This window comes from Lontra canadensis, unplaced genomic scaffold, assembly GCF_010015895.1.
Source record: "Lontra canadensis isolate GAN:19392208 unplaced genomic scaffold, GSC_riverotter_1.0 scaffold24, whole genome shotgun sequence".
Lineage (NCBI taxonomy): Eukaryota > Metazoa > Chordata > Mammalia > Carnivora > Mustelidae > Lontra > Lontra canadensis.
In genome coordinates, this window is record NW_022631018.1 from 2655232 (window position 1) to 2681004 (window position 25773).

Below are 25773 nucleotides of genomic sequence, written 5' to 3' on the forward strand. Positions count from 1 at the left end.
AGGCACACTCTTAACTATAAAGAACAAGCTGATGATTACTGGGGGGTGGGGGGGGTGAAACAAATGAAAGGATTAAAAGTATGCTTACTGTGATGAGCTCTTAGTTATGTACAGAATTGTGGAATCACTAGTATATCTGAAACTAATATAATAAAAAATCTATATTAACTATACTGGAAATAAAATAAAAAACTTAATAATTTTTAATTTTAATTCCAGTATAGTTAAAATTAAAGGAAAAAATTTTCTTTGCAACGTCCCATTAAAAAAAAAAAACAGATGGTAAAAGTAGAGACCACAATGGAATTTAAAAAGTAGTTAGCATCACATGACAATATAAATACAATAGAGGAGCACCTGGTGGCTCAGTGGGTTAAAGCCTCTGCCTTCAGCTCAGGTCATGATCTCAGGGTCCTGGGATGGAGGTTCTCATTGGGGGGAGTCTCTGCTCAGTGGGGAGCCTGCTTCCCTACCTCTCTCTCTGCCTGCTTATGTTCTCTGTCTGTCAAATAAATAAATAAAATCTTAAATTCCACAGATGAGTGAAATCATATGGTGTTTGTCTTTCTCTGACTTTTACTTAGCATTATACTCTTTAGCTCCAACCATTTTGTTGCAGATGGCAATAAAATAAATAAAATAAAATATATATATATTTACAACAGATAAAAACCTCTGGGATACAACTAAAGTGGTTCATAAAACGCAGAAAATGTATGAATTCAAATTAAAGCCTTAAATAGTTGTATTACAAATAAGAAAGGTAAAAATAAACATTTAAATTTAGAAATTAAAAGGGACAACAGAATAAAAATTAAGGAAAGTAGAAGCTAAGAAATAATTAAAATAGGACCACAAATTAATAAAACAAAAAACAAAAAACAAAAAAATTGGAGATGATCAAAAAACCAGGGGCTGTTCCCTTGAAATAGAAAAACTGATCTAAACTGACCATGAGAGGGGCGCCAGGGTGGCTCAGTGGGTTAAGCGGCCGCCTTCAGCTCAGGTCATGGTCTCAGGGTCCTGGGATCGAGCCCCGCATCGGGCTCTCTGCTCAGCAGGGAGCCTGCTTCCTCCTCTCTCTCTCTCTGCCTTCCTCTCTGCCTACTTGTGATCTCTCTCTCTCTGTAAAATAAATAAATAAAATCTTAAAAAAAAAAAAAAAAAAGACAAACTGACCATGAGGAAAAGAGAAGGCATAAGTAAATAATACTGGAAATGAAAACTGAGTCATTGTTCTACATACAGTATAATGTATATAACTTTATTCCAGTATAAATACAAATTTATAAATATAAATTATATTACAGTATAATGTATATAACTTGATTTCATCTTTATCTTGATTATAATTTCAGTGGAAAAAAATTAGCTTGCCCATCAAGTATGATAATTATTTTAAAGGATTTTTTAATGAGTTTTTTAGATTAAAAAAAATTACTGTATATCCTAGTTTTCTAAGAGCTACTTGTTTCCTCGTTTGATGATGAATGCATACATAACATTTGATATATAGCAAATGAATATTGAGATGATCATATGATTCTTCTCCTTTTACACACTAATATAATAAGTTACAATGGTTTACTTTGTAGTGTTAAACCAATCTTTTTCATTTTGGCATAAAAACAACCTGGTCATTACAAGATTTTCTTTTTATATATTGCTAGATTGATTTGTTAAATTCATTTAGAATTTTTGCATCTAAACTTATGAGGGAAGTTGACTTATATAATTTTTCTTTCTTGTATGGTCGATAGTAGTTATTTGGTACAAGGATTACCCAGCGTCATGAAAAGTGTTCCCTTTTTTCCTATTGTCAGGAGGTAGTTCTGTAAAATTGTGATTACTTTCCTTGAATATTTAGTAAAGTTCTCCTGAGAACTTATCTCAGCCTAGAGTTTTCTTTGTAAGCAAATATTTTACTATGAAGAAAAAATAAGTTTGTTGTTTTTTTCTTTTTTTAAATGGGAGAAATCTAGACATGGGGGAAAAAAAAAAGAGGCAAGGAAAAGCATTAAGATATGAGAAGTGGCAGACTAAGCTGACATGGAAGACATTCCCCGTACAAAACAGGGATGCTGGATAAAATATAAAGTCTCCTTTTTAATATAAGAGCCAAAATCAAATGATAAAAATAATAATAAATCTTCCAATTACCTAAAATAAAAAGGGAACTCAAACCAAAATTAAACATCTGTTGTTACCATGGCAGCAAAAGAGGGTATCAGATCCTGATATAGGGTTTGGCTGCTAAAATTTTAATGTCATGGAAGTACATTTCTTGGTATCAGCGTCTTTTGGATCAGAGAACTACAACAGAGTACCCCACTTAAAGTTCAGGGCTATCAGTGAAATGGGGATCAGGAAACTTCTCCCACTAACCTAAAAAATTGGCAAGAAAACTTGCCATCTATCCAGGTGTCTAATGGGGGGAATAAATTTCCTGAGAGAAACTGAAATCCTAAACCAGAAACATATAAGTGTTAGTAGGAATTATACTAGCTCTAATGGTGCAAGAATCCAAAGCCAAAAAAAAAAAAAAAATTAGCCCACAAACTAATTTTAGTACTACAACAGAAGCAAATGCAAACCTCTCTATAAACAGTAGTGTACAATCTAGGGGACACTAGACTCCCTGCTAAAGATGTATTCACAGTCAACAATTAGTAAACACACAAGGAAACAAACCACAATGAGGGAGAGTCAGTACACCAAATATTGGGAAGAATTTGTGCCACTCTAAAAGGTAGAAATAATACAACACTATTAAAGAGACTATAAGATTGAAAAGCATATGATACAAAATAAAATAGGCAAATTTGAAAAAGTACCACATGAAACTTCTGGAAATAAAAAACTACAGTTATTGAAATTGAAAACTCAATTGATGACTTCAAGAGTACATTACATAGAGCTGAAGTGAACTGTACATAAAATTTGAGGAAATCACCAAGAATTCATCAAACACAGAAAAAGAAATAGAAAATATGAAAGAAAGATAAAGAGCCTTGGTGAATACAATGAAAAGATCAAAAGTACACTTAATGTGGTTTTATGAAGAGGACATTACAGAATAAAGAGAGGAAATATTTGAAAAATAAGAATTATCCAAAATTGGATACAAACTTAAGTCCTGAGGTCGGAGAGGCAAACCAGGTTTCAAGCAGGAAAAACCAAAATCAAATCCATGCTTAGAAATTAAATAAGGGAGGGGGGGTGCCTGGGTGGCTCAGTGGGTTAAAGCCTCTGCCTTCAGCTCAGGTCATGATCTCAGGGTCCTGGGATCGAGCCCCGCATCGGGCTCTCTGCTCAGCAGGAAGCCTGCTTCCTCCTCTCTCTCTCTGTCTGCCTCTCTGTCTACTTGTGATTTCTGTCTGTCAAATAAATAAATAAAATCTTTAAAATTAAAAAAAAAGAAAGAAATTAAATAAGGAACTGCAGAAACAGAAAAGCAAAGAGATCATCGTAAAATAACCAGAAAGAAAAGACAGCTTAACTAAAAAGGAATGACAAACTGACAGAAATTTCTCATCAACAGCAAAGAAGTCAGAAAACAACAAAAGAATACTTTTAACGGGCTAAGTTAGATACAAAATTCTATCCTGACCTCGTAATCACAAATTAAAAAGGTGCTATACATAAATTCTAAGCAAACAAATAAACAAAACCAAAAGGATTTCCTACTGCTGAAGGAGGTCATCAGAGGAGGTGACTACAGGTTGAAATGCAAGGTGGAGGCTTTTCACCCTTTCGCCCACCGTTCCTGCATGAAGAGCTACTTCAAGGATGAAGCCTCGAGAGAATAACGTGTTACTGAGACCATTTGAACTGCATACATGACTGAATCCCATTAAGGCTTCTACATAAACTCTTAAGATTCTGGGGGCCAGATGTAGAGGACTACTCACCAGGGTGCTGCTGCCCAAGGCATCCATTATAAGTTCCCTTGACTTATTAAACCTGCCACCTACCAATCTGGAGGGGTCTACTTCCTTCTTTGGTCTTTCCTTGCCTCCTGTGTACAGAGGCTAGTTCAGAATTTTGCCCAGGAAACTCCTGAGGTTGCAAACCAACACCCACTTATATATGATTCCTGAAAAAACAAGTAAAGGATGTAAAGAAGTAAAAAAGTAAAAAAAGTAAAGTAAAAAAGAGTGGGGAAAAAACATGAGAGTCCAAAATGGAGTGGGAAGCTAGAAGTAAAAAGAAGTAAAGAAATTAGTAAACAAGGCAAACCTATACAAACATAGACTACATAAACAAAAATGACTCACTGGGGCTTAAAAACAAGATGGATCGAATAAACCAGTTAATGCTATAGAGGGTAGGCGGAGGATGATCAGAATAAAACGTTTCAAGGCTTTTGTACTACACAGGAACATCGACACTGATTAATTTGACTTAATGACTTCATTAAGTCAACTAAATTAAGAGTAGTGGTGAAAAGAAAGAAATGCAATCTATAATTACCAAACTAATAGCATAATAATTCAATTTAATAGCAGGAAAAGGGGAGGCAGGATTAACAAAAATCACAGCAAATAGAAAGCACAAAATAAGATAATAAAAATAAGCCCAAAAACATAAATAATCACAATAAAAGTACAGGATTAAACTTGATTATTAAAATAGTTTGGAGAGAAGAAAAAGATAAAATATATCAAAAATATCAACCAAATAAGGAACAGCATTATTAATACCGAGCAAAATGTATTTACAGACAATAGTATCAGAGATAAAGATGACCGTATATTTAATGTTAAAATGGACAATTCACCAAGAACAGCACCAGTATATAACCAACAATATGTCCTTAAAAACAAAAAATGACTGGTATTACAAAAAGCATTAACAAAACCACAATCCGAATGCAAAACTTAAATATAGTTTATTCAAAAACTGATAAATCAATTGAGCAATAAGACGTAGGATCTGTGAATAACATAATTAAGCTTGATCTTATGGGCATATATTGAAGGTTTGCACTCAGTTAAAGAATTTCAAGTACACATGGAACATTAACAAAAATCCACCCTTTCATTGACTAACCATGTACTAAGTACCTTCTATATGTCAGGGAGCCTTCTTTGTGAGGCTCTGGGGAATTCAGTCATGAAAACTAAGAGTTTATACTGAGTGGAGGGGCTAGACCTCTAATAAATGGATTCACGTCATCTCTAACGTCAAACCGGGCTAAGTCTATAAAAAGAAAAATAAAGCAGGTTGACAGGACAAAGTCGTACGGGGCGTTCTGTTAGGGTGGTGGACAGGGAAGGCCTCTCTGAGGGGGTAACCTTGAGCCAAGAGATTTGTGAAGTCATGATATGAGCCAACCAAGATTCTGGGGAAAGAAGGAACAGGAGCAGTGGTTCTGGAGAGGGTATGTGCCTGGCTTGTAAGAATTAATAAAGATGCCAATGTGCAAAAAATGAAGTGAGTAAGGAAGTCAGAAAGGGGAGTGGGGAATAATGGGAGCTGCCTTTCATTTTAAAATCTCCTCTGGTGGCTCTGGAGAGAATAACAGGGAGACCCGCTAAAGGGACTCAGTGTTGGGGTTAAGGTAGAGCATGAAATCATCTACAATACCTGGCTTGCTAAAATGGAGGCCCTGTGGGGACGGAAGTTTTCCGAGAAGGGCATAGGCCTTTGGAATGCCGAGAACTGCAGACCCCTCTGCCATAGGAATGCCACAGGGAATTGCCCTCCCCAATGCTTTCTTAGCCCAACCTCCCTGTGATCTAAGAGACGTATGCATTGTCCCCAGGCTATGTGTAGCAGGCAGTAGAACACCCACACCAGCATATCCTATCTTTCCCATAAACAGATCCTCCTGGTTCCAGTAAGATCCCTTGTCACACATCACATGCCTGAGAAAGAGTGATTAAGATTTATGATTATCCTGAAGGACCAATAAAGGCGAGAGCAAAGAAGAGAAAAGGGTCTTCTCTGAGCATTGATCCCCTTGACTTCTCCTCTCTTTTCACAGTGAAGTTTGAAGTAATCTTTCATCCATTGGTACAGGGATTGCTGGCCCTTCCAGGCAACCTGAGGTAGAGGGGGTAAGTAGTGGTCAAACTTAAGACTTGAAGACCAAGCCAGGAGAACTTGCAGAGTGGCTGGTGGGGTATAAAACAGATGAGTCCAGGATGACTCCAAGGGTGTTGTCTGAAACAGCTGTGAGAAACTGGCAAAATGCTTGCTGAGTTGGGGAACAGAGGAAAAGATGCATGTGGCATGGAGAGGGGGTGCTAATAAATGTGAGATACCCCCGAGATGCCCTCAATGAACATTTAAAGATGTGGTAGTTTCCTCCTATTCTAAATCTGCCTTAGTCTTGTCTGCCTGGCATCTCTGGGTCTTTACTGTTGAAATTTCTCAAACTGCCATGGAGAAGAAAGTGCTCAGTCTACTTCCTGTCATAGAATTAATGCTACACTCAATAATTCTACTTATCTAAAGGACTTTTCCAAGGAACGTTAAGCTGACATCTGGTGAAAACCTATTACACTAAATCCTTTCACAAATACCATCTCATTTAAACATAAATATTCCCCTTTGTGCTAGGGTGGGTGAAACAATCATGCACATCTCTTCACAGCTCCACACCCAACGACATCATGTGGTAGTTTGAAATTGGCTCCGGCATAGTTGGAAATTGTGGAATGGAAATTGTCAGATGCTACAAATAAGGACCCCTCCCCACGCCCCACTGCAGAGCCAGTGGTTTACCATTTAACAGCAAACTAGTGATTGCATCCTTATTTTAGACAAGAGGAAACAGGTTCTAAGAGGTCGAAGGACCCGTCCAGTTAGAGCCAGGACCCAGGGGTTTTGACTCTATATCAAGGGTTAATTTCCTTTGAAAAATCCTCCTGAGTCCTGACTTTATGTCAGGCTTCATACCAAATGTTTCAGTCCATTTTCCCCTCTAATTCTCACAACTTGACAAGGGAGCATGGCTGTTTCTCTCACTTTCATGGTAAGGAGACTACAGCCTTGAGAACTTAGTAACTTACTAATAATCAAACACTGGTCTATTTCATTTTAGAGTCCATTCACTCAAAATCTCTAAATTTAACTCTACCAGATTTTACTTTGTCAAGATAAATCAACTCAATTGTTCCATTTTTTTATACTGTGGAAGAAGAAGAAAAAAGAAGTGAAGTTATCAAAGGCATAAATTAAGTCCATAAAACATATAATAAATGTATAAGGGGATGTCAATATTGAATGACATTTTTCCAATAATCAGGAAAATTCCTTGGAAGAGGTGAAATTTTGAACAATCTTTTAATTAGAGAAACAAAAATGTCTGGCACACAGGGAGACATTCCAACATAGGGTGTGGCTTAAGAGAAAACTTAAAGGCAAAAGTGTGATCATCTGATTCAGGAGGTGGTGAACACGGTCACCTGAGAAGAGCAGAGAAGACCCTCGGGGGAATACAGAACAATAGAAATGAGGTTTTCTGTGTGCTCTGGCAAAGGGCTTTGAAGTACAAATAATGAACTCAACAAAAAACAAAACATTTCACTTTGAATCTTAAAAATTGATATTCCAGATGCTACAATATCTTTTTAGAATTTTGTTCTCTACTGCTTTATTAAATAATGTATTGTCTCGACCTTCTACCTGGTTAAAAAAACAAACAAACAAACTTAAAGAACAAGAGCTATCTCATAAATTTATTTCTTTCCATTAGCCATAAGTCTCCTTTAACCAGCCAGCTTCCCCGGGTCAGATCTTGGCAAGAGAACAGCTACCACTGCCCTGAGGCCTTTTCAGTGGTAATCAGAGTTCCTTCCAGCCAGGCAACTTCAAGGAACTCCTCCCACCTGCTATAAAACAGAGCTTAAAGGTAAGCTCTTAGAGATCTGGTGCTGTGGAAAAATTGCTCCAATTAGTGTGTCTGAAGTTTCTAAGAAGAGAAACCTAGAGGTATACAAACTTAAAATACTTTGGAACCCACACATAATCCTCAGAATTCCTAGCTCCTTTATAATTTTCTCCATTTCAAAACTAAAGTAAATGTCTCAACATCTCCAAAAAATCAATAAAGCTTAATTAAATGTTTTCAGAGTAAATGATCTCAAGTACTAAATGATTTAAGAGTAAAATGCACATATTTTTTAAAAATTCAAATTATTTTAAGGACTTAAATAGCACCTCAACATATTAATGACCCTCTCTATAATTCCCAATGAGAACCCCATTCTTATCCAAAAAGAGATCAGAGCTTAGAGTCCATGATATTCCCTGATGCAAACACTGTTATCAGAAATTTCTAATAATTTCTTGACTCATTAAGAGTTAAAGACTTTTCTTAATGTTAATCACTGAGTGGTCTCAGTATGGGATGAATTGTGTCCCAACAAAATTCATGTTAAAGTCCTATCCCCTAGCACCTCAGAAAATGACCTTATTTGGAAATAAGGTTATAAAAGATATAGTTAATTACAATGAGATCATACAGGAGTAGGGTGGGCCAGTAATCCAATATGACTGGTGTCCTTATAAAAAAGGGAAATTGCACACAGGGAGACCACCCTGTGAACATGAAGGCAGAAATCAGTGCATCTACCAGCCAAGGAACACCAAAGAATGCTAGCAAAGCACCAGAAGCTAGGAGGGAGGCATGGAACAGGTTCTCTCTCACAGCCCTCAGAAGGAAACAACCCTGCCAACACCTTGATTTCAGACTTCCAGCCTCCAGAACCTTGGGACAATAAATTTCTGTTGTTTAAGCCACCCAATTTGTGGTCCTTTGTTATTGTAGCCTTAGAAGGACTAACACAGTGGTCCCTCAGCCATGCCTTCTTGGGTACGTTCTCTCAATCTCGCACACTTCTTAAAATATGAGGCTGCAAAAAATAATAATCATAACTTACAGAAAGCTATTCTTTTTCAGGAGATTTTGTACATTTTGTGAGAGTTCCTATCATATAAGCCTCAGTGGTCTCATATGTAGAGTAAAGATAACATCTATCACTCAAGAATTTTTGTGAGCCTTAAATGAGATAAAGCATGGAATGTGTCTAGTTCGGCGTCTGGTCCACAGTCATGACAGAAAAATAAAATTGTGGCTGTTCTTATGGGAAATAAAAATCATGCTACTATGCCTGTGTCAGTAAGGCATGTGAGATAAGATGCTGCATCAGGAGTCCCTACCAGCCACAAGGCCCTCAGAGTTGCCAACAGCTCATTTCATTAGGCTCTGACTCTCCCAGACCCTGACCTGGTATCTTAAACTTACATACAAGCCTTGGCTAGACTTTGCAACCAGCGTATTCACCCTGCTTTGTGTCACAATGATCCGTGGTCGCTGCTTCAAATGCAAACCATTCATCTTCTCACTTACTCTGTTTCCTCTCTTGACCCATTCCTTCAACATCCTATGCCCTCCCAAATCCCTTGACCTTCCAACCCATCTTCCCACACAGTTCTCCATCTACCTCCCATTTCAGCTGAAACAGGGTTGTCCTTGGATAGCACCACCTCCCCAACAGTCCTCCCTAGTGGGGTCTGCTCATTCTCCAACACCTCAGATACACCAGGGACAGGAGGTGGGTGCTGACCCATTCCCAGTCCATAGTCCATTAGTTCTCTACTTTCAAAGAAAACACCTGCCCTTTTGGGGTGCATGTCACCTATGACCTCTCTAACCCTCCTCAAATCGTCAAGGATCACTTGGAGACTTCTCAATAATTCTTATCAAATAAAAATGTGATGCATGACTTACTATCTTCCTCACTGTTTTAAGCGCTGTTATCATCTGGGTTACTTTAACAACCACGTTCAACTCTGCAGACTCAAGTTCCTTGATCTCAATCCCACGATCTTCACCTAGTTAAAACTTCCTTTACTATGCAAGCTAAATTCTAGGATCAGTCATTCTGGCTAATCTAATCAATGACCTGAGCTTCCTTGTCATAGAATCCTTCACATGCATAATATCAAATTTTGTCCGTCCAAGATATCCAGACCTGACTCTATGATCTGTCACTTTAGTCTTTCTCTTAACAATATCCTGCTCAACCATATCCTATTTCTTTAGTCACATCTGCTCAACAAAATCCCAGTCCTAGATCAAACCAGAAGTCAACCTCAGGAGTTATGCCCAAGTTGCTGAGAGCTGCTAAAGCTTGGGGCGCCTGGGTGGCTCAGTGGATTAAGCCGCTGCCTTTGGCTCAGGTCATGATCTCAGGGTCTTGGGATCGAGCCCTGCATCTTCCTCAGTATCCCTGCTGAGCAGAGAGCCTGCTTCCCCCTCTCTCTCTGCCTGACTCTCTGCCTACTTGTGATCTCTCTCTCTCTGTCAAATAAATAAATAAATAATCTTAACAAAAAAAAAGAAATCTCACAGCTAGGCAGTGCTCGAGCATTATGAATTCATCTTCTGAACCACAGCTCATCCTGTTATATGTCCCTATAGTCACTTTCTACCTCCAAAATTCCATTATCCTCTGCCACTTCCCTCCTTTCAGCAAATGACTATCTGTTCTGTTTGAGTAAAAAGAGTCCATCAGACAAGAAGTGACCTAAGATCCAGTCTCCCCACCTACCAGCTCGTCTCTGACCATGCTTGTCTGTGATCTGTTTCTTGTCTATCACACTAAAGAACTGAAGGTCTTCTCCTGCCAACAACCAGTCCCTCTACTTTGAATCCCATCTCCTCTGGCTTCCTCAAAGTCCTGGTTTCATAATTACCTGTTCTCTCTGACATTTTCCAAGTCTTCTACTGAAATGACTTTTTTCTAGCAGTACTTAAACATTCTCTCCTCTCTCCCCCCTTAAAAAAAAAAAAAAAAAAAAAAAGGTCTTCCTTAAAACTAAGTCTCAATAACTAATGTTTATTGAGAATTTACTGTGTGGCAAAGGGTTGTGCTAAGTTTTGGACATCTGTTATTTCAATGCTCACATTCTCACAATTCCCATTTACTGAAACTGAAACACAAAGAAGTTAAAATCACACAAGTAATTGATAGAGCCAGGCTTCCGACCCAAGCATCAGACTCCACAGCCCATGATTTTAACCAAAACGATATGTTTCACAGAATAGAGACTGCATTTTCTAGCACCATTTTCTTACCCATTTCAACCCTGTGGCTCCACAACCCCAATGAACTTCACTTCAGCCTGTGAGTTTAACCTTTATCTTCTGTAACCTTATAAATGGACAGAATTAACAACTTCTCCTGCTTAAAACTCATTACCTCTTAGATTTCCAAATGCTGCTCACTCAAGTTTCTCTTCCTATTTTCCTGGACTTTTTCCAGAATCCTTTATGAACTTCCCTTCTTCTTTTAAATGTTTGTATTCTCCATAGTTCTAGCCTCTCTTCTTTCTTTTCTCAGTGTACATACTCTCCTTGGATGATCTCATTTATTCCAATGGCTTCAGCTGTCATCTATACAAGTTTCAAGAGGACAGAACAGCTACTTGGCACCATTCATACTAACACTGACAGTTGCAGATGCTTGAGGAATGATACCTGGAGGCAGGCCACCCAAACAGACCCACACAGGGAGACATTTATTTTGTTAAATTCACCACCAACCAAGGTCTGGCTCTCAGACTTGCAAACTCAAAAACTTGAACTTGACACTGTCAGAATATTTTAAACAATAGAGACTGATACATGAAAACAGTATGCCAAAATATGAGTTACCAATAAAGAATATAACTGTCTCGTGAATCTGATGTATGTGCAAGTCTGACCAGAGCATTCTCTCCCCATAAGGAAAGTGCATTAGGTTAAATTATCAGGAGGCTGTTCAGTGAGCATGCAATCAAAACAAGGAGAGTTAATAGTATGATCCAAATATGTAATGACCTCATTACATATTTATAAAGATAAACAGTCTACTGCCATAGTTAGAATGTTACTGATGGGTGGACTCGTTAAGTGTAGAATGAACTAACATTCTGAGCCCTAGATAGAACTTGGCAAAAACCCCAAACAATCCAATTAAAAGCTGGGCAGAGGATCTGAATAAACATCTTTCCAAAGAAGACATACAGATGACCAACAGGTATATGAAAATTTGCTCAACATCATAGTCATCAGGAAAAGGCAAACCAAAACCACAGTGAGATATCATCTCACACCTGTTAGAATGGCTATTATCAAAAAGACAAGAAATAACAACTGTTGGCAAAGATGTGGAGAAAAGGGAACCCTTGTGCACGGTTGATGGGAACGTAAATTGGTGCATCCCCTAAGGAAAACAGTACGGAGGTTCCTCAAAAAATTAAAAATAGAGCAACCATAATATTCGGCAATACCACAAGAGTATCTATCTGAAGAAAACAAAAACACTACCTCAAAAAGACATATGGACCCCCATGTTCACTGCAGCATTATTTGTAATAATCAAGATATGTAAACAACCTAAATATCCATCGATGGATGAGTAGATAAAGAAAATGTGGTATATACACAATGAAATATTATTCAGCCATAAGAAAGAAGGAAATGTTGGCAGCTGTGACATCACGGATTATAGAGGGTATAAGGCTAAGTGAAATCGGTTAGGCACAGAAAGACAAATACCTTAAGATCTTACTTATATGTGGAATCTAAAAACAAAACCAAACTCATAGATATAGAAAACAAATTGATGGTTGCCAAATGGGGGTTGGGGAAGGTGTCAAAATGGTGAAGGAGTCAAAAAGTACCAACTTCCAGTAATAAAATGAGTAAGTCGTGAGAACATGGTGTACAGCCTGGTGACTATAGTTAACATTGTATTGCATATTTAAAAGTCAATCTTCAAAGTTCTTATCACAAGAAAACAAATTTTTACAGCTATGTATGGTGACAGATGTTAACTAGACTTACTGTGGTGATCATCTCACAATATATACAAATAATAAATCATTACGTCTCCACCTGAAGTTAATATGTTATATGTCAGTTACACCTCAATTAAAATAAAAAACTTGGTTGCACGATGACTTAATTGTTTCCATGACTTTCATTTTTATTGTTGACTCTGCCATACTTTTGGCTCATTCTTTATTTTACGCAAGTTATGTATAAGGAGCTTATTATCAAAACTACTGGCCTGAGAGTAATGGTATCTCTTAAAACTGGCTTTACATTTATTTTCTCTTCAATTATAAGCCAATTTCATATTTTAACCTAAGCAGAAATTCATATTTCCATTTTTTCCTATGTTATAAGGGCCAAATCCAGTCCCAAAGTCCATTGGACTTTGCTAATAGCTCAGAAATCTATGGCCTTTCACCTATATCCAAGTCACCTCAATATTTCCACCTGGAATTACTGTGATAGCCTCAGCTCTCAGCTCTCAGGATGCCTTGCTCCAATCCAACCAAGAGATAGAGATCTAAAGTGAAAACCCAATTATGTCACTCCTCACTCATAATCCTTCCAAGCTCCTGAAAGCTTTCAGGATGAAATCCAAACTCCTTAATATTTTGATTAAACTACTTTTACTTATGCACTATGTTCAGGTTTCAGGCCAGGATACCCTTCCAGAAACACTTTAGGGACCATCACCTTTTGAATTGTGAATCAAGGGCACTGCTCTGGGCTCACACAGTTTCTGTGCTTCTTTCCACTATCAAACGTATCATGGTACATATTATTCCTATTGCTCTTGCTCTCCCCAGAGACTGTTAACTTCTTCTAAGTTATGCTTCATTATTTTTGAATCAAAAGTACCTACCACAGTCCTTGACAAATAGTAAGAAGTCTATTATTGACTGACGAGTAAGTGAATAAATGAATGAATCAATGATGACTTATCTTTGGATTTTTAAATTTTCCTGTTGGTTTCCCAATTATTATTATTTTTTAAAGATTTTTTTTTATTTATTTATTTGACAGACAGAGATCACAAGTAGGCAGAGGCAGGCAGAGAGAGAGGAAGGGAAGCTGACTCCCTGCTGAGCAGAGAGCCCAATTCGGGGCTCGCTCCCAGGACTCTGGGATCATGACCTGAACCGAAGGCAGAGGCTTTAACCCACTGAGCCACCCAGATGCCCCTTGGTTTTCCGATTATAAAGCCAGTGGTCAAGGGCTCAAGGGACCAGCGCTGCCAAGAATTGATGCTTCTCAAGCAGTGAATGTTATTAGAATGGTACCACATTTGAACTTGTTTGAATTGCCCTTTGCCAAGAGACTACTATCCCCATTATCAAGAGGATACTTTTCTATTTAATTTTTTAGTCTTATTGTATAAATATCTTACTATTTTTCTTAATAACTGGCTCCTCTGCAGCACCCATTCAAATTTATTGACAAATGGGAGTCATTCAGTAAGAGCAACACCACTGATTCTATACACATTTTTTATAAGATTTTATTTATTTATTTGACAGAGAGAGACACAGCAAGAAAGGGAACACAAGCAGAGAGAGTGGGAGAGGGAGAAGCAGTTTCCCACTGAGCAGGGAGCCTGAGGCAGGGCTCAATCCCAGGACCCTGTGATCACGACCTGAGCCAAAGGCAGATGCCCAACAACTGAGCCACCCAGGCATCCCCGATTCTATACCACTTTTAAAGGATTTTCACATGGATTGTCTTATTTAACCATAATATCACTCATGTAGGGAAAGTTGATATCATTACACCTTACATTTGACATGAGTCCAGTTTTAAATTTTTCCTATTCTCCACAGAGATGGGAATTCTCATGGGAATTTGTCAGAAAAAATAAAACCAAGGTGGAGAATGCCTGTAGACTTGTGAGAACTACCTATAATGTGGGTCTTTTGTTCACAGTGTTCCTTAGAAATTAATTTATTTGTTGGTGATACTTCTTCAGCCAGTTTAGTAAAAAGTGGAAGGTAGTTCAGCTAAGACATTCCAGACTGCATAGAAATCCATCTTCCCCAAATTCATCTGCTATACAAACTTTCAATGACTACCCAAAAACTCAGGCATTACCTGGATCACAATATCTCCAAATCATATTCAGTCTTAGATGGGATATATGTGTCACCAAAAGGCTGAGTTAGTAAAGCATTATGTTGTTTAGTTTTGTTCTGATTGTTATGATTTAAAAAGAAAAGTTGCATGGGGTGTCTGGGTGGCTCAGTTGGTTAAGCGACTGCCTTAGGTTCAGGTCATGATCCTGGGGTCCTAGGATCGAGCCCCACATCAGGCTCCCTACTCAGCAGGGATTCTGCTTCTCCTTCTTTCTCTGCTCTACCCCCTGCTCATGCACATTCTCTCCCTCTCTCTGTGTCAAATAAACAAATTTTTAAAATTTAAAATCACTTTAATAACATGTAGTGTTTTATTATTTTCAGAGGTAGAATTTAGTGATTCATCAGTTGCACATAACACCCAGTGCTCATTACATCACATGTCCTCCTTAATGCCCATCACCCAGTTACCCCAACCCCCAACTCACCTCCCTTTCAGCAACCCTCAATTTGTTTCCCATAGTTAAGAGTCTCATGGTTTGTCGCCCTCTCTGAATAAAATAAGATTTCATCTGATTTTATTTTTCCTTCCCTTCCCCTATGTTTATTTGTTTTGTTTCTTAAGTTCCACATATAATGAAATCATATGATATTTGTCTTTCTCTGACTCACTTATTTCATTTAGCATAATACCCTCTAGTTCTATCCACATCACTGCAAATAGCAAGACTTCATTCTTTTTGATGGCTGAGTAATATTCCATTATAGATATACGTATATTCCACATTTATATATTTATAAATACATAAAAGGTGTATATATATACACACACACCACATATTCTTATCTTCTTTATCCATTTATCTGTCAATGGGCATCTGGGCTATACACAGAAAGCTGTATTTTGGCTGTTGTGGACATTGTTGCTATAAACATTGGGGTACATATGCCCCTTTGAATCACTATGTTTGTGTCCTTTGGATAAATACCTAATAGTGTAATTACTGGGTTATAGGGTACTCTATTTTTAACTTTTTGAGCAATCTCCAGACTGTTAAATAAATTAAATCTTTAAAAAACAAAAAGTAAAGCCACAGAAATGAAAGGCAAGATTAAAATACCCAGAGAAATCACTCGGTCTTGTTTCCAGCATTCATTCATTCATTCATTCATTCATGAAACATTTTTGTGTGTATGTACTGTGTTCCAGACCTGTGAGATAAATGGGGCAGTCCCTATGCAAGGAGGTTAATATCTAGTCAGAGAGAAAGGTAGGTAAGCAGACTTATAAAGACTGCTGAGGTGGGTATTGTTTGTTTGACCAGAGACAAACCATAATCAAAACCAAATTCTGATTTACCAACAATCAATTAGAAGGCTGCTCCTCAACTTAATGGCAACAACAAAACAAAAACAAAAACCCCACCATTCTGTGGGCATCAGAGAGGATTTGTTTGAATAGAAACATCCCGAACACATTAAACATTATTTGATTTATCAAAATTTGGTCCTTTTTATTTTGGGAGAAAGTTTTCATTGTACATAGAAAAACACCTCTACATATCCTCAGAAAACATCCAGTGGCATAATTCTACTCTCTCAGGTTAAAATATTCTATCATCTTAGTAAACAGAGTTATCATTGTCCAAATAAAATCTCTCATTCTTAAATGTTAGTTTGTTGCCTTTGGTTGGACGTCTCTTGGACTTTAAAGACCAATCCTTTTCCTCATGAAAATCCTTCTTCCTGTAAAATATGCTAGAAGCAAAATGAGACTAATAGCTTTGTAGCTCTTTTTCCTATACATATTGGAACTCAAAACATTTCAATTTGAAGTTGAGTTCATACAAATTTGTATAGGTTTTCAAAGTCTAAATGTGCAATTTTTTTTCGTAAAAACCTTTTTAGTCATTATGGCTTCCAGGGATTTTGCTATTGCTCAGAAAATTAGTCTAAGGGAATCTTTTCATAAAGTTCTAGAGTGCTTTCTTAACACCTTGAAGGTCCTGCAGAAAGAAACATACAAAGTCACTGAGGGCTCACAGGTTTTATTACTATGAAACTCTTTAAGTATAGAGAAAGTAATCTGATATTTCTCCCACTGTATCAAGTCCTTGCTACTTTGAATCCCTTTACAATCACTTATCTTTCGCCATATTACGATCATTAAAATCACAAACTTTAATAGTAACCTACCAAGGCAGTAATTTTATAGATAGAGAAACAGAAGTCTGGCAAGGCTGAATGACTTGCTCAAACGACAGACTAAGGAAAAGAACTCAAATCTTCTATTCCAAATTGGATGTTCTTTCCAATACATTGAATTTGCACTTTGTAAAATACTGGTTGAATCATTTATTAAAACTAATTTCAATTTTTGCTTCATGAACAAAGCAACCATTCCAGTAGTTGGAAACAACAATATAATTCCAAAGATTTCCAATGATTTTTCTCCCATTCTCTTCTGAATTCTCTCCAAACAGGCTTTCACTTTCATCACTATACTTCACTAGGGTTGCTGAGTCACCAATGACTTCCACATTGCTAAACTGACTAGCCAATTCTCCATCCTTCTCTTAATTAACCAATTAGTGCTTCTTCCTGAAAATACTTTCCTCTCTTGACCTTTAGGATAACATACCCTTTTCCCTCTCTGACCTCTTTCTCAGGCTACTTTGCTGGTATATCCTCATCTCTCTGAGTGCCAACAATTGCTGTCCCAGGTTGGGTCCACAGACCTTTAATATTCTTCAAGTTACCAGTGCCTTAATGGTTCATCTAGACTCACAGCCCTTAATATCAACAATATGTTTACGCTTGGATCCCAAATTTACATCTCAGACCCAGACCTCTTCTCTTGAACCTTAATTTCATACATCCAACTGCCTTCTTAACATATACACTTGGGTACCAAAAATCATCTCAAACTTAACCATATCCAAAAATGAAAGTCTCATCCTCCCAAACATTTTCTCAAATCTGCTTCTTGCTCATGCTTCTCCATCTCAGTAAATGGCTCTGCTATGTTTCCATTCACTCAAGACAAATCCTCAGCATCAGCTTTGTCTTCTGTCTTGTTCCTCACATGTCATGAAATCCTTTTGGTTAAATCTTTTTAAAATATATACAGAATCCAACTCTCTCTTCAAACTTCCACAGCTACCAACTTTACCCACGATATTCCATCCTCTTGTGCTTGAATGATACAATAGTCTCCTATCCTCCCTGTTTCTGCCCTTGCTCTGCTTTAGAATATTTTCAAACTCACAGAATGATTTGTGTGGATGCATGACAGATAATGTCACTACTCAGTTCAAAACCCTAAAATGGCTCTGCATCTCATTTAGAGAAAAGCAGAAGTCACAGTGGCCTATGAGCCCTTTCACAATGTGCCCCACCAACTTTCTGATCTCACCTCCTAACTTCTCCCTATCCCCCCTTCTGTGCCTGGATACCCCGGTCTTTTCACAGTACGTTGACTCTGTCAGGATGCTCCTGCCATGTCCAGAAAATTTTCATTTATGGTTCCTCTGCCTGCAAAAGTCTTTCCTCAGATATCCTCATTGCTCCCTCTCTTGTCTCCTTCAACTGTGTTCAAATGTGCCCTTTTCAATCGGGAGCTTCGCGACCACATTTTAAATATCAACACACTCAACCCACTTCAAACTCCTCATGCTCTTTTTCTGCTTTTTATTTTCTCCAGACCAATTACCACCAACAAACACATCATATATATCTTAATTATTTTCCTTATTGCCGGTGTCCTCTCCCAGGAGAATGTAAGCTCTGTCAGTGCAGAAGTGTTTGTTTTATTCAGACAATCGTATGCCCAGTGTCTGAAGCAATGCCTGAAACATAATTGGTGAGTGAGTGAATGAATGAATGAAGGTAGACATAAAAGATACCCTGGGGGAAAGCCCGAGACATAATGAAAGAGAAGAAGAGAATTTTTCTTTATATGAAGTGACTCATCTATACATACTGCCCCATTCTCTTTCCTCTGTCTCTAGTACCCATCTTGCAGAGAGGAGAACTGGACGACTGGGAAAAAAAGAGCTGCTATTAGAGGAAGACCATCAGCCCTCCTCCAAGCTGTGTGCTGAGAAAGACAGAAACACGTTTTGAGTGCTGTAAAAAGCACAGCAAAAATTAACACGTGAGAATCAACAAGTTCAATAATAAGCTGGCGGTGACGAGGATGTGAAGGAATCCGAACCCTCACACACCACAGGAAGGAATGGAACATGGTACCCATGCTCCGGAAAACAGTCTGGAATTTCCGTAAACAATTCAACATAGAGTTGCTGTGACCCAGCAATTCCACTCCTAGGTATGTACCCAAGAGAAATGAAAACATACGTTCTTCTGTGTCGTGAGCACCCAATTTCAATGTGGGGATGGGGAGGTTTCCTTATGTCACAACAAGCTATTCTCACACATCACCAGATGCCACAGGGTAAGTGTTCAGTTCTACAAGACTGCCCAGCCCACCCCCAGCCCAGCTGAAGTCCAGGAAGTTACCTGGACTTCCAACCAACTGGATATAAATCAGAGGCTCCCACAACCTGCTTCTTTTTGCTAGTGTGGCTCAAAAAACTCAGGAAACCTATTGACTCACTAGATTATCAGTTTTTTATAAAAGAATATGACTCAGAGTCAGCCAGATGGAAGAGATGCATGAAGAAAGGTATTCAGATGGGTGTGAAGCTTCCAGGCCTTCTCTGAGAGTGCCATTCTCCCCAAATTTCTACAGGTGAACTGACCCAAAGCAATACAAACCCTTTCCTATTAGGTTTTCATGGAGGCTTCAGCACATAGTCATAACTGATTAAACCATTGGCCACTGGCAAGAGATTCAACCTCCAAACCCTCTCCTCTCCCCAGATGTCTGGGGTGGGACTGAAAAATTCCACCTCTCTAATCACATGGTTAAAGCTGCTGGCAACCAACCTCCATTCTTAGATGGGATCCAAAACTCACTCCACTAACATAACAAAAAGCAACTCTATGGCTCTCATCATTTAAGATATTACAAGGGTTTTTTTAGGAGCTCTATGCAAAAAATGGGAATGAAGACCAAATATACATTTATTAATAAATTACAACATCACATATATCCACACAGAAATGAGTACATAAATGTTGGCAGAAGCACTATTCCTAATAGCCAAAACCCTAAATAGCCATTATGGATTAATAGATAAGCAAAATGTGGTACAACCACACAATGGAATATTATTTAGCCATTAAAAGGAATAAAGCACTGACACGTGCTATTCCATGAATGAACCTTGAAAACATTATGCTAAAGTGAAGGAAGCCAGTCAAAAAAGACCACATATTATATGACTACATTCAGATGAAAGGCCAGAACAGGTTAATCTATAGACAGAAAGTAAATTAGTGCTTCTTAGCACTGGGTGGATGATGATAGGGAGCTAAGGGATAGAGATGTAAAAGGCACAGGTTTCTCTCTGAGGTGACAAAGATGTTCCAGACTGTGCTGATGGTTGCATGTACATGTGAATAAACTGAAAACCACTGAATGATACATTTTACATGAATGATTCAATACTAAGGGAATTATATCTCAACGAAGCTGTTAAAAATTAATACATTCAATGTAATTATGGAAGTGAAAAACCCATCTTAACCAGAGTCAGCATCAATCGTCCTCTCTGGTACTTTCTCCTACCACAAATATGTTTTTGGTCCTCCGACACCAGCTTCCTTATGTGCACATTTTCCGAACAATTTTTATCATCTCCCTGTTAACCTGTTACACTTCAGCCTCACGTATGTCTGTGTTTTCTATGTATTTTAATTTTTACTCGCACCCACACACACCTTGAGCCAAACTGCAAAGCATAAGTCCAAAGCAATCCTGTACAAAGGCCTAAAGATTTTTGGCAAATGCCTTAGAGTATATCTCAGACCTTACCCAGCTTTGAAAAGCTGTAGGTAGTCAAGGTTATAATTCTTGTATTTAAATCCACCCATTATTTCTCTCCATGTCCGCTGTAGCACCCAACGGTAAGGATATGTATTGGGAGCTATGAAAAACAAGTCAAACAGACAACAATAAGATGTCATAGTCAGAAGTGAACTTGGAGCTGCTCAAATCCAATTCTCTCACTTCATAGTTGAGGAAACAGGTAAATTGACTTTTCTAATGTCACTCAGTAAAACTGCCAATCCCCCTTCAAGGCTCTTTCTGTCATTCCAGGCTGATCACCAATCAAAAGAACAAGAGAATCAAAAACTCTTAAATGATTATACACACACACACACACACACACGCAAATGTCACACAAGGACAATATCATAATCCAGTAAAGTGAATTAGCAAACTAAATTAAAGGTTATTAGTATGTTTTAATTTCTATCTCCCTCTTTATCTTCGAAAATACTTTAGTCTTAGATAACATAAACACTTGGCCACTTCTCTCTACTTTGAATCACAATAAAGTTAATTTTGCTGAATTATACATGCAATTAATTTTATGGAACCAATTTAATCATTTTCTCATATTATTTCAAAAAGCTATAGCATGCCAAGTACTACAGGAAAGTCAGCTATAGCACACTTTCCCATTTGGTAACAATTGGAAAGCAGCACACCACAATACAATTTATTCCAATAACTTTTCATATCGCATCAAAATATCATGATGATCCAGTTTCCATTCATGACTTGAGGCGATTTTTTTTGTGTTGTGAGCAGCAACATCATTTCATAAGAGTCTTTTGGAGAAGAGTATATTGTGATGTTATTTAGAGAAAACAATTTTTACTTGATTTTTTTTAGCCAACTTCAGCTATATCCCCACAGAAGAAAGATACAAAAGCTATTCCAAAACAACAAAAGTCTTGAACTGCATCACAACTGGCATCCTGACATTTAATAAATCGAAACATAACACATGAGGTGTCTAAGACAGGAAAAACAGTAAAGGACCATTTAATTTTTTATTCAAATATGCAGAACATTTCGTGCTTAATCGATGTAGAAGTGTAGAAAAACCTATCCTACTCTTCTGTATGTCCCAGAAAAGTAGGATAGGTTCTTATTTTCAACATCTGAAGAACAACAACAAAGAAAATTTTTTTTTAAATCCCAGAAAGTTCCATTTCCCTCTTATTTTCTCCCCATGCCATTTTTTTTAAAGAAAGCCCATTTAAGACCTAGCAATAATGTGAATTCATGTTTGTCAAAAGGTGCGAGGAAAGAATTCAAGATTTTCAGTATCAAGATCCCATTGCGAAAAGGTTGTGTTGAGGTCTTCTAGGTGAAGAAAGAACTTTCAAAGCAGGAAAAATGTGGGAGAACAGTGGGGGAGGACTTTTAAGAAAGTGCTGCTATATTTCTTCAACGGGGCAGAGACTTGCGCTAATGAAACTCAGGTGGCTGTCAGACAGCGAGCCCCAGGGCTCCCCCTGCAATGCTGCCCTGGCAATGACAATGAGGGCTCCTCTGAGCCTCACAGAAAGATGCCACTTGAAATAGCAACTGAAAAAAAAAAAAAAAGTAAATAGGATCATGTTACCGTGGAGCAGCTGAAACCCATCGCTTTAGGGGGGAAAAGTACAGTTATTTTGCTTCAACTACCTTTAAAGAGCACCGACGACCAAATTACACGCATTTCTCCTGGATGAGACACGGACATAATGTTTCTACCCATCTGGGAACGGAACTAATGATGACTTGGGGCAAAGATGAATAGATTCAGTTAAGAAATGAATGGCTTCTCTCTTAGTTTCATCTCTTTGGTTCCACTAGTAATTACTCAACAAGCTTCCGTGGGTCTCACACAACAGGTTTTTCCTCCCCCTCTCATTTAAGTTATCCTGAGTGTGCTCTCAGCCGGGATGGGAGCTCCAGGAGCAGCGCTGCTGGATACCCAGGTCCAAATCTGCTTTCATAATTAAAAGCATTCTTTAGCTCTAAAATTAAAAAGTCAATGACCTCCAGTTTCCACGTCCTTGCTCGGGACTCTGGGGTCTGGTTTTTACTGCAGTTCCACACTTCCAGGTTTGGGGACCACTGCCCAAACACCTCCAAGACCTGAGCAGGAATCGGGGAGCAAAGTCAGATGCCAAAGAGCAGCTCTTTGTTACAATGGGTTTCAGCTACACGTTAAAAGAAAGGAAAAAAAAAAAAAAAAGATTTGGAAACTTCCTAGCACTGAAATAATTTTGGAGCGTAAGACACAAGGTAATTAATCATGAGAAATAAGAAACACAAAGAATATTTCCCTTACCTGGATCATGGAACGGCACCAAGGCGAAGTTGAAAAGTGGTCTCTTGGGTCTTTTCAAAGACGTCTCCAAAATTTTGGAAGCCCCTTCGATCACCTGAACTAAGTCATCGTACATGGAACCCGTCACATCAAACACAAAAGCCAAGGTGGAGGCCCCCTCGGGAATTTCCTCAGCCCCGGGGTCGGGCTGGGGGCTTGCATCTTGAGCTTGGGAAGAATAAAGAAGAGCAAACAGGAATACGGTGTGGACAATGTCCCAGGAAATCATTGTCTTTTCTTTTTCGTTTTTTCTTTTCTTTTTTCTTCCCCCCCCCCACCCCCCGGGGCGCCTTAGCCCTGTGCTTAGCCCTCCTCAACAACACGCAGGGGGTTTCCGCTCAGGGCCGCTCATTAGGCTCTCGAAAGCTCTCGGACTCAGCGACAAGTTTGGAGGCGACAGTCCGAGGGGGACGGGCACCAACCCCGCAGCCCTGCAGGGGCTGAGCGGGCGGAGATGCGGCAGCTTTTGTCTGGACGCAGCTTCCTCCGGGACGGCTAGGTGCCCGCGGGCCGCGCGCGGCAAGTCGCGGAGAGCGGGCAGCGCGCCCGGCCCATGCCCCGGGGGCCGCTCCGAGCCCTACGGCGCCGCGCCGAGTCCGCCGCCCTCGCCGCCGCCGCCGCTCTCCGCCCGGGCCAGCCGCTCACGCTCCCAACTTTCCACTGTGCGCCGCTCGCTCGGGAGCGCGGAGGGAAGCCCGGCGAGGCCTCGCCTCCTGATTGGCCAGCGGCGGCCCCCCTCCCCACCTCCTCGGCGCTGGAGCCCCCCTCCGGGAGGGCGACTTCTCTCTCCACCGACGCCGGGGTCAGTTCGGTACCAGGGAAGCGCCCCCGAGGGTCAGCCCGCTCCCGCCGGCGCTGCTCCCGTCCCGCAGCACCTCAGGGCGAACAATAGCTTTCAGGAACGTGCGGCCAAGTCCCAAGCCGAGGGGACACCCCACGAACCAGCACAAAGGGAATTTTGCTTTTACTGCATGCAGTGCTGCTGCAGACACCGCTTTCCTAATTCCCCCCAGAAGCCGAGACGCCCCGGCCCAGCCTCCAGTCTCGCAGCCCACAGCTCAGCCCAGCCGGGAGGGGGAGCTGGAAGCGCCTCTCCTGGCCGCAGCCTCGCTGTCACTCTTTGATCTCCTCCGGGGACTGCGCAGGGCGGGGAGGAGAGAGCTGCATGGGCCAGACGCGGGAGGAAGAAGGAAAGGAGCTGGTGAGGGAAATGAGAGAGACAGCAGGAACTGGGGAGCCACTGATCGTAGTTAGGAGGGATCGAAGGGAAGGCAGCTGGATGTGAAAACAGGATGGAGGTCCGGGGGAGTGCATGCGGAGAGAGAAAGAGTGCCTATCGAAGAGAAAACTGATTTTTTTTTTTAATTTCATCATCGAAATTCATGCTCCTGAGCAGTTCGAATCCTCCTCTTAGCATGGGGAGGCAGAATAATATCCCCCATGTCACATTTCCTCCCATAGAACAGCCATGGGCCAAGTCTCAGCCACAGATCCATTAAAAAGGTGTTCCCCCTCCATGGCATTTTCTTGCGGATAAGTAAGGAAACCTCGCCCTGGAAAACATTACCAAGTTTTTCCATCTTGTAATTATTACATACATTGTAGAACTCATAACAGAGATAAGAAGGTAGACAAAGAAAATCAACCATAAGCTAGAGAGTCTTTGCTTCATTTTAGATAAAAACATTTCCTTCACGGAAAAGGAATTGCTGTCTGGATGCTGGTATTCTAAAGAGGGCAAACGTGCCCCTGGATCCCCCTTCTCTTGTGTATGAGACCACCCATCTCTCACACCAGACGCAGCCTGAGGGAGAGACAGCTCCCATCAACTATTTATTGTCTGCAACTGTCTTCTTTTTTAGACCCAGCAGCAGTGGGACCTGAGTTTATGGTACCTATAAGTCATGTCACTTAAAGGAAGCAGACAGGCCATTTGGGCTGAGTGGGAATATGAGAGGAGACAGGGAAAGTACTTCCTTTCCAAGCAGTATTTACAGAATGCTATTTGAGTAGCCGACTCCTTTGTTTATTTAAAAAGGATTGCATTCTAAGTCCTAGAGTTTTCACTGAGAGCTGAGCTGTTCCAGGTGTTCAGGGAAGGTCATAGAGCCTATCGATTAAGAGTTCTGGGTCAGATACCCTGGGTTCAAAGCCCAGCAGTGACACTTAATATCTGTGTATCTCCAACAAGTTACCTAACTTGTAAATACTAAGTTACAGTCACCTAACTGCAAATACTAAGAATGATACTACCTACCTAGTAAGGATCAAGTGAGCCATCTTGGTGAATGGTCCAGGAGTACTTAAAAAGAACATTTGTTGTTGGGTGGAATGTTCTATAAATATCAATTAAGTCATTTGATAGCGTTATTCCAATTTTCTCTATCCTTACTGGTTTCTGCCTATTTCATCAGTCAAAATCGCTAGCTGTAATTGTGGATGTGTTTATTTCTTCTTGTAGTTCTGGGAGTTTTTGCTTCAAGCATTTTGAAGCCCCATAATTAGATGCATAAACATTTAAAATTATTATATTCTCTTAACTAATTGACACCTTTATCATTATGAAGTTATC

At 39.5% G+C, this 25773-nt stretch overlaps 1 protein-coding gene across 1 annotated transcript in view; it reads right to left on the bottom strand.

The window, feature by feature from the left end:
- The window catches only part of HMCN1 (hemicentin 1), a 471117-nt gene extending 447671 nt beyond the window's left edge, over positions 1 to 23446 (bottom strand). Inside the window, exon 1 of the mRNA XM_032862623.1 lies at positions 23163 to 23446. Within this exon, the coding sequence (XP_032718514.1) occupies positions 23163 to 23430 (268 nt within the window). The 5' untranslated portion in view covers positions 23431 to 23446. The remainder of the gene's footprint in view (positions 1 to 23162) is intronic.
- Between the last annotated feature and the right edge of the window lie 2327 nt (positions 23447 to 25773).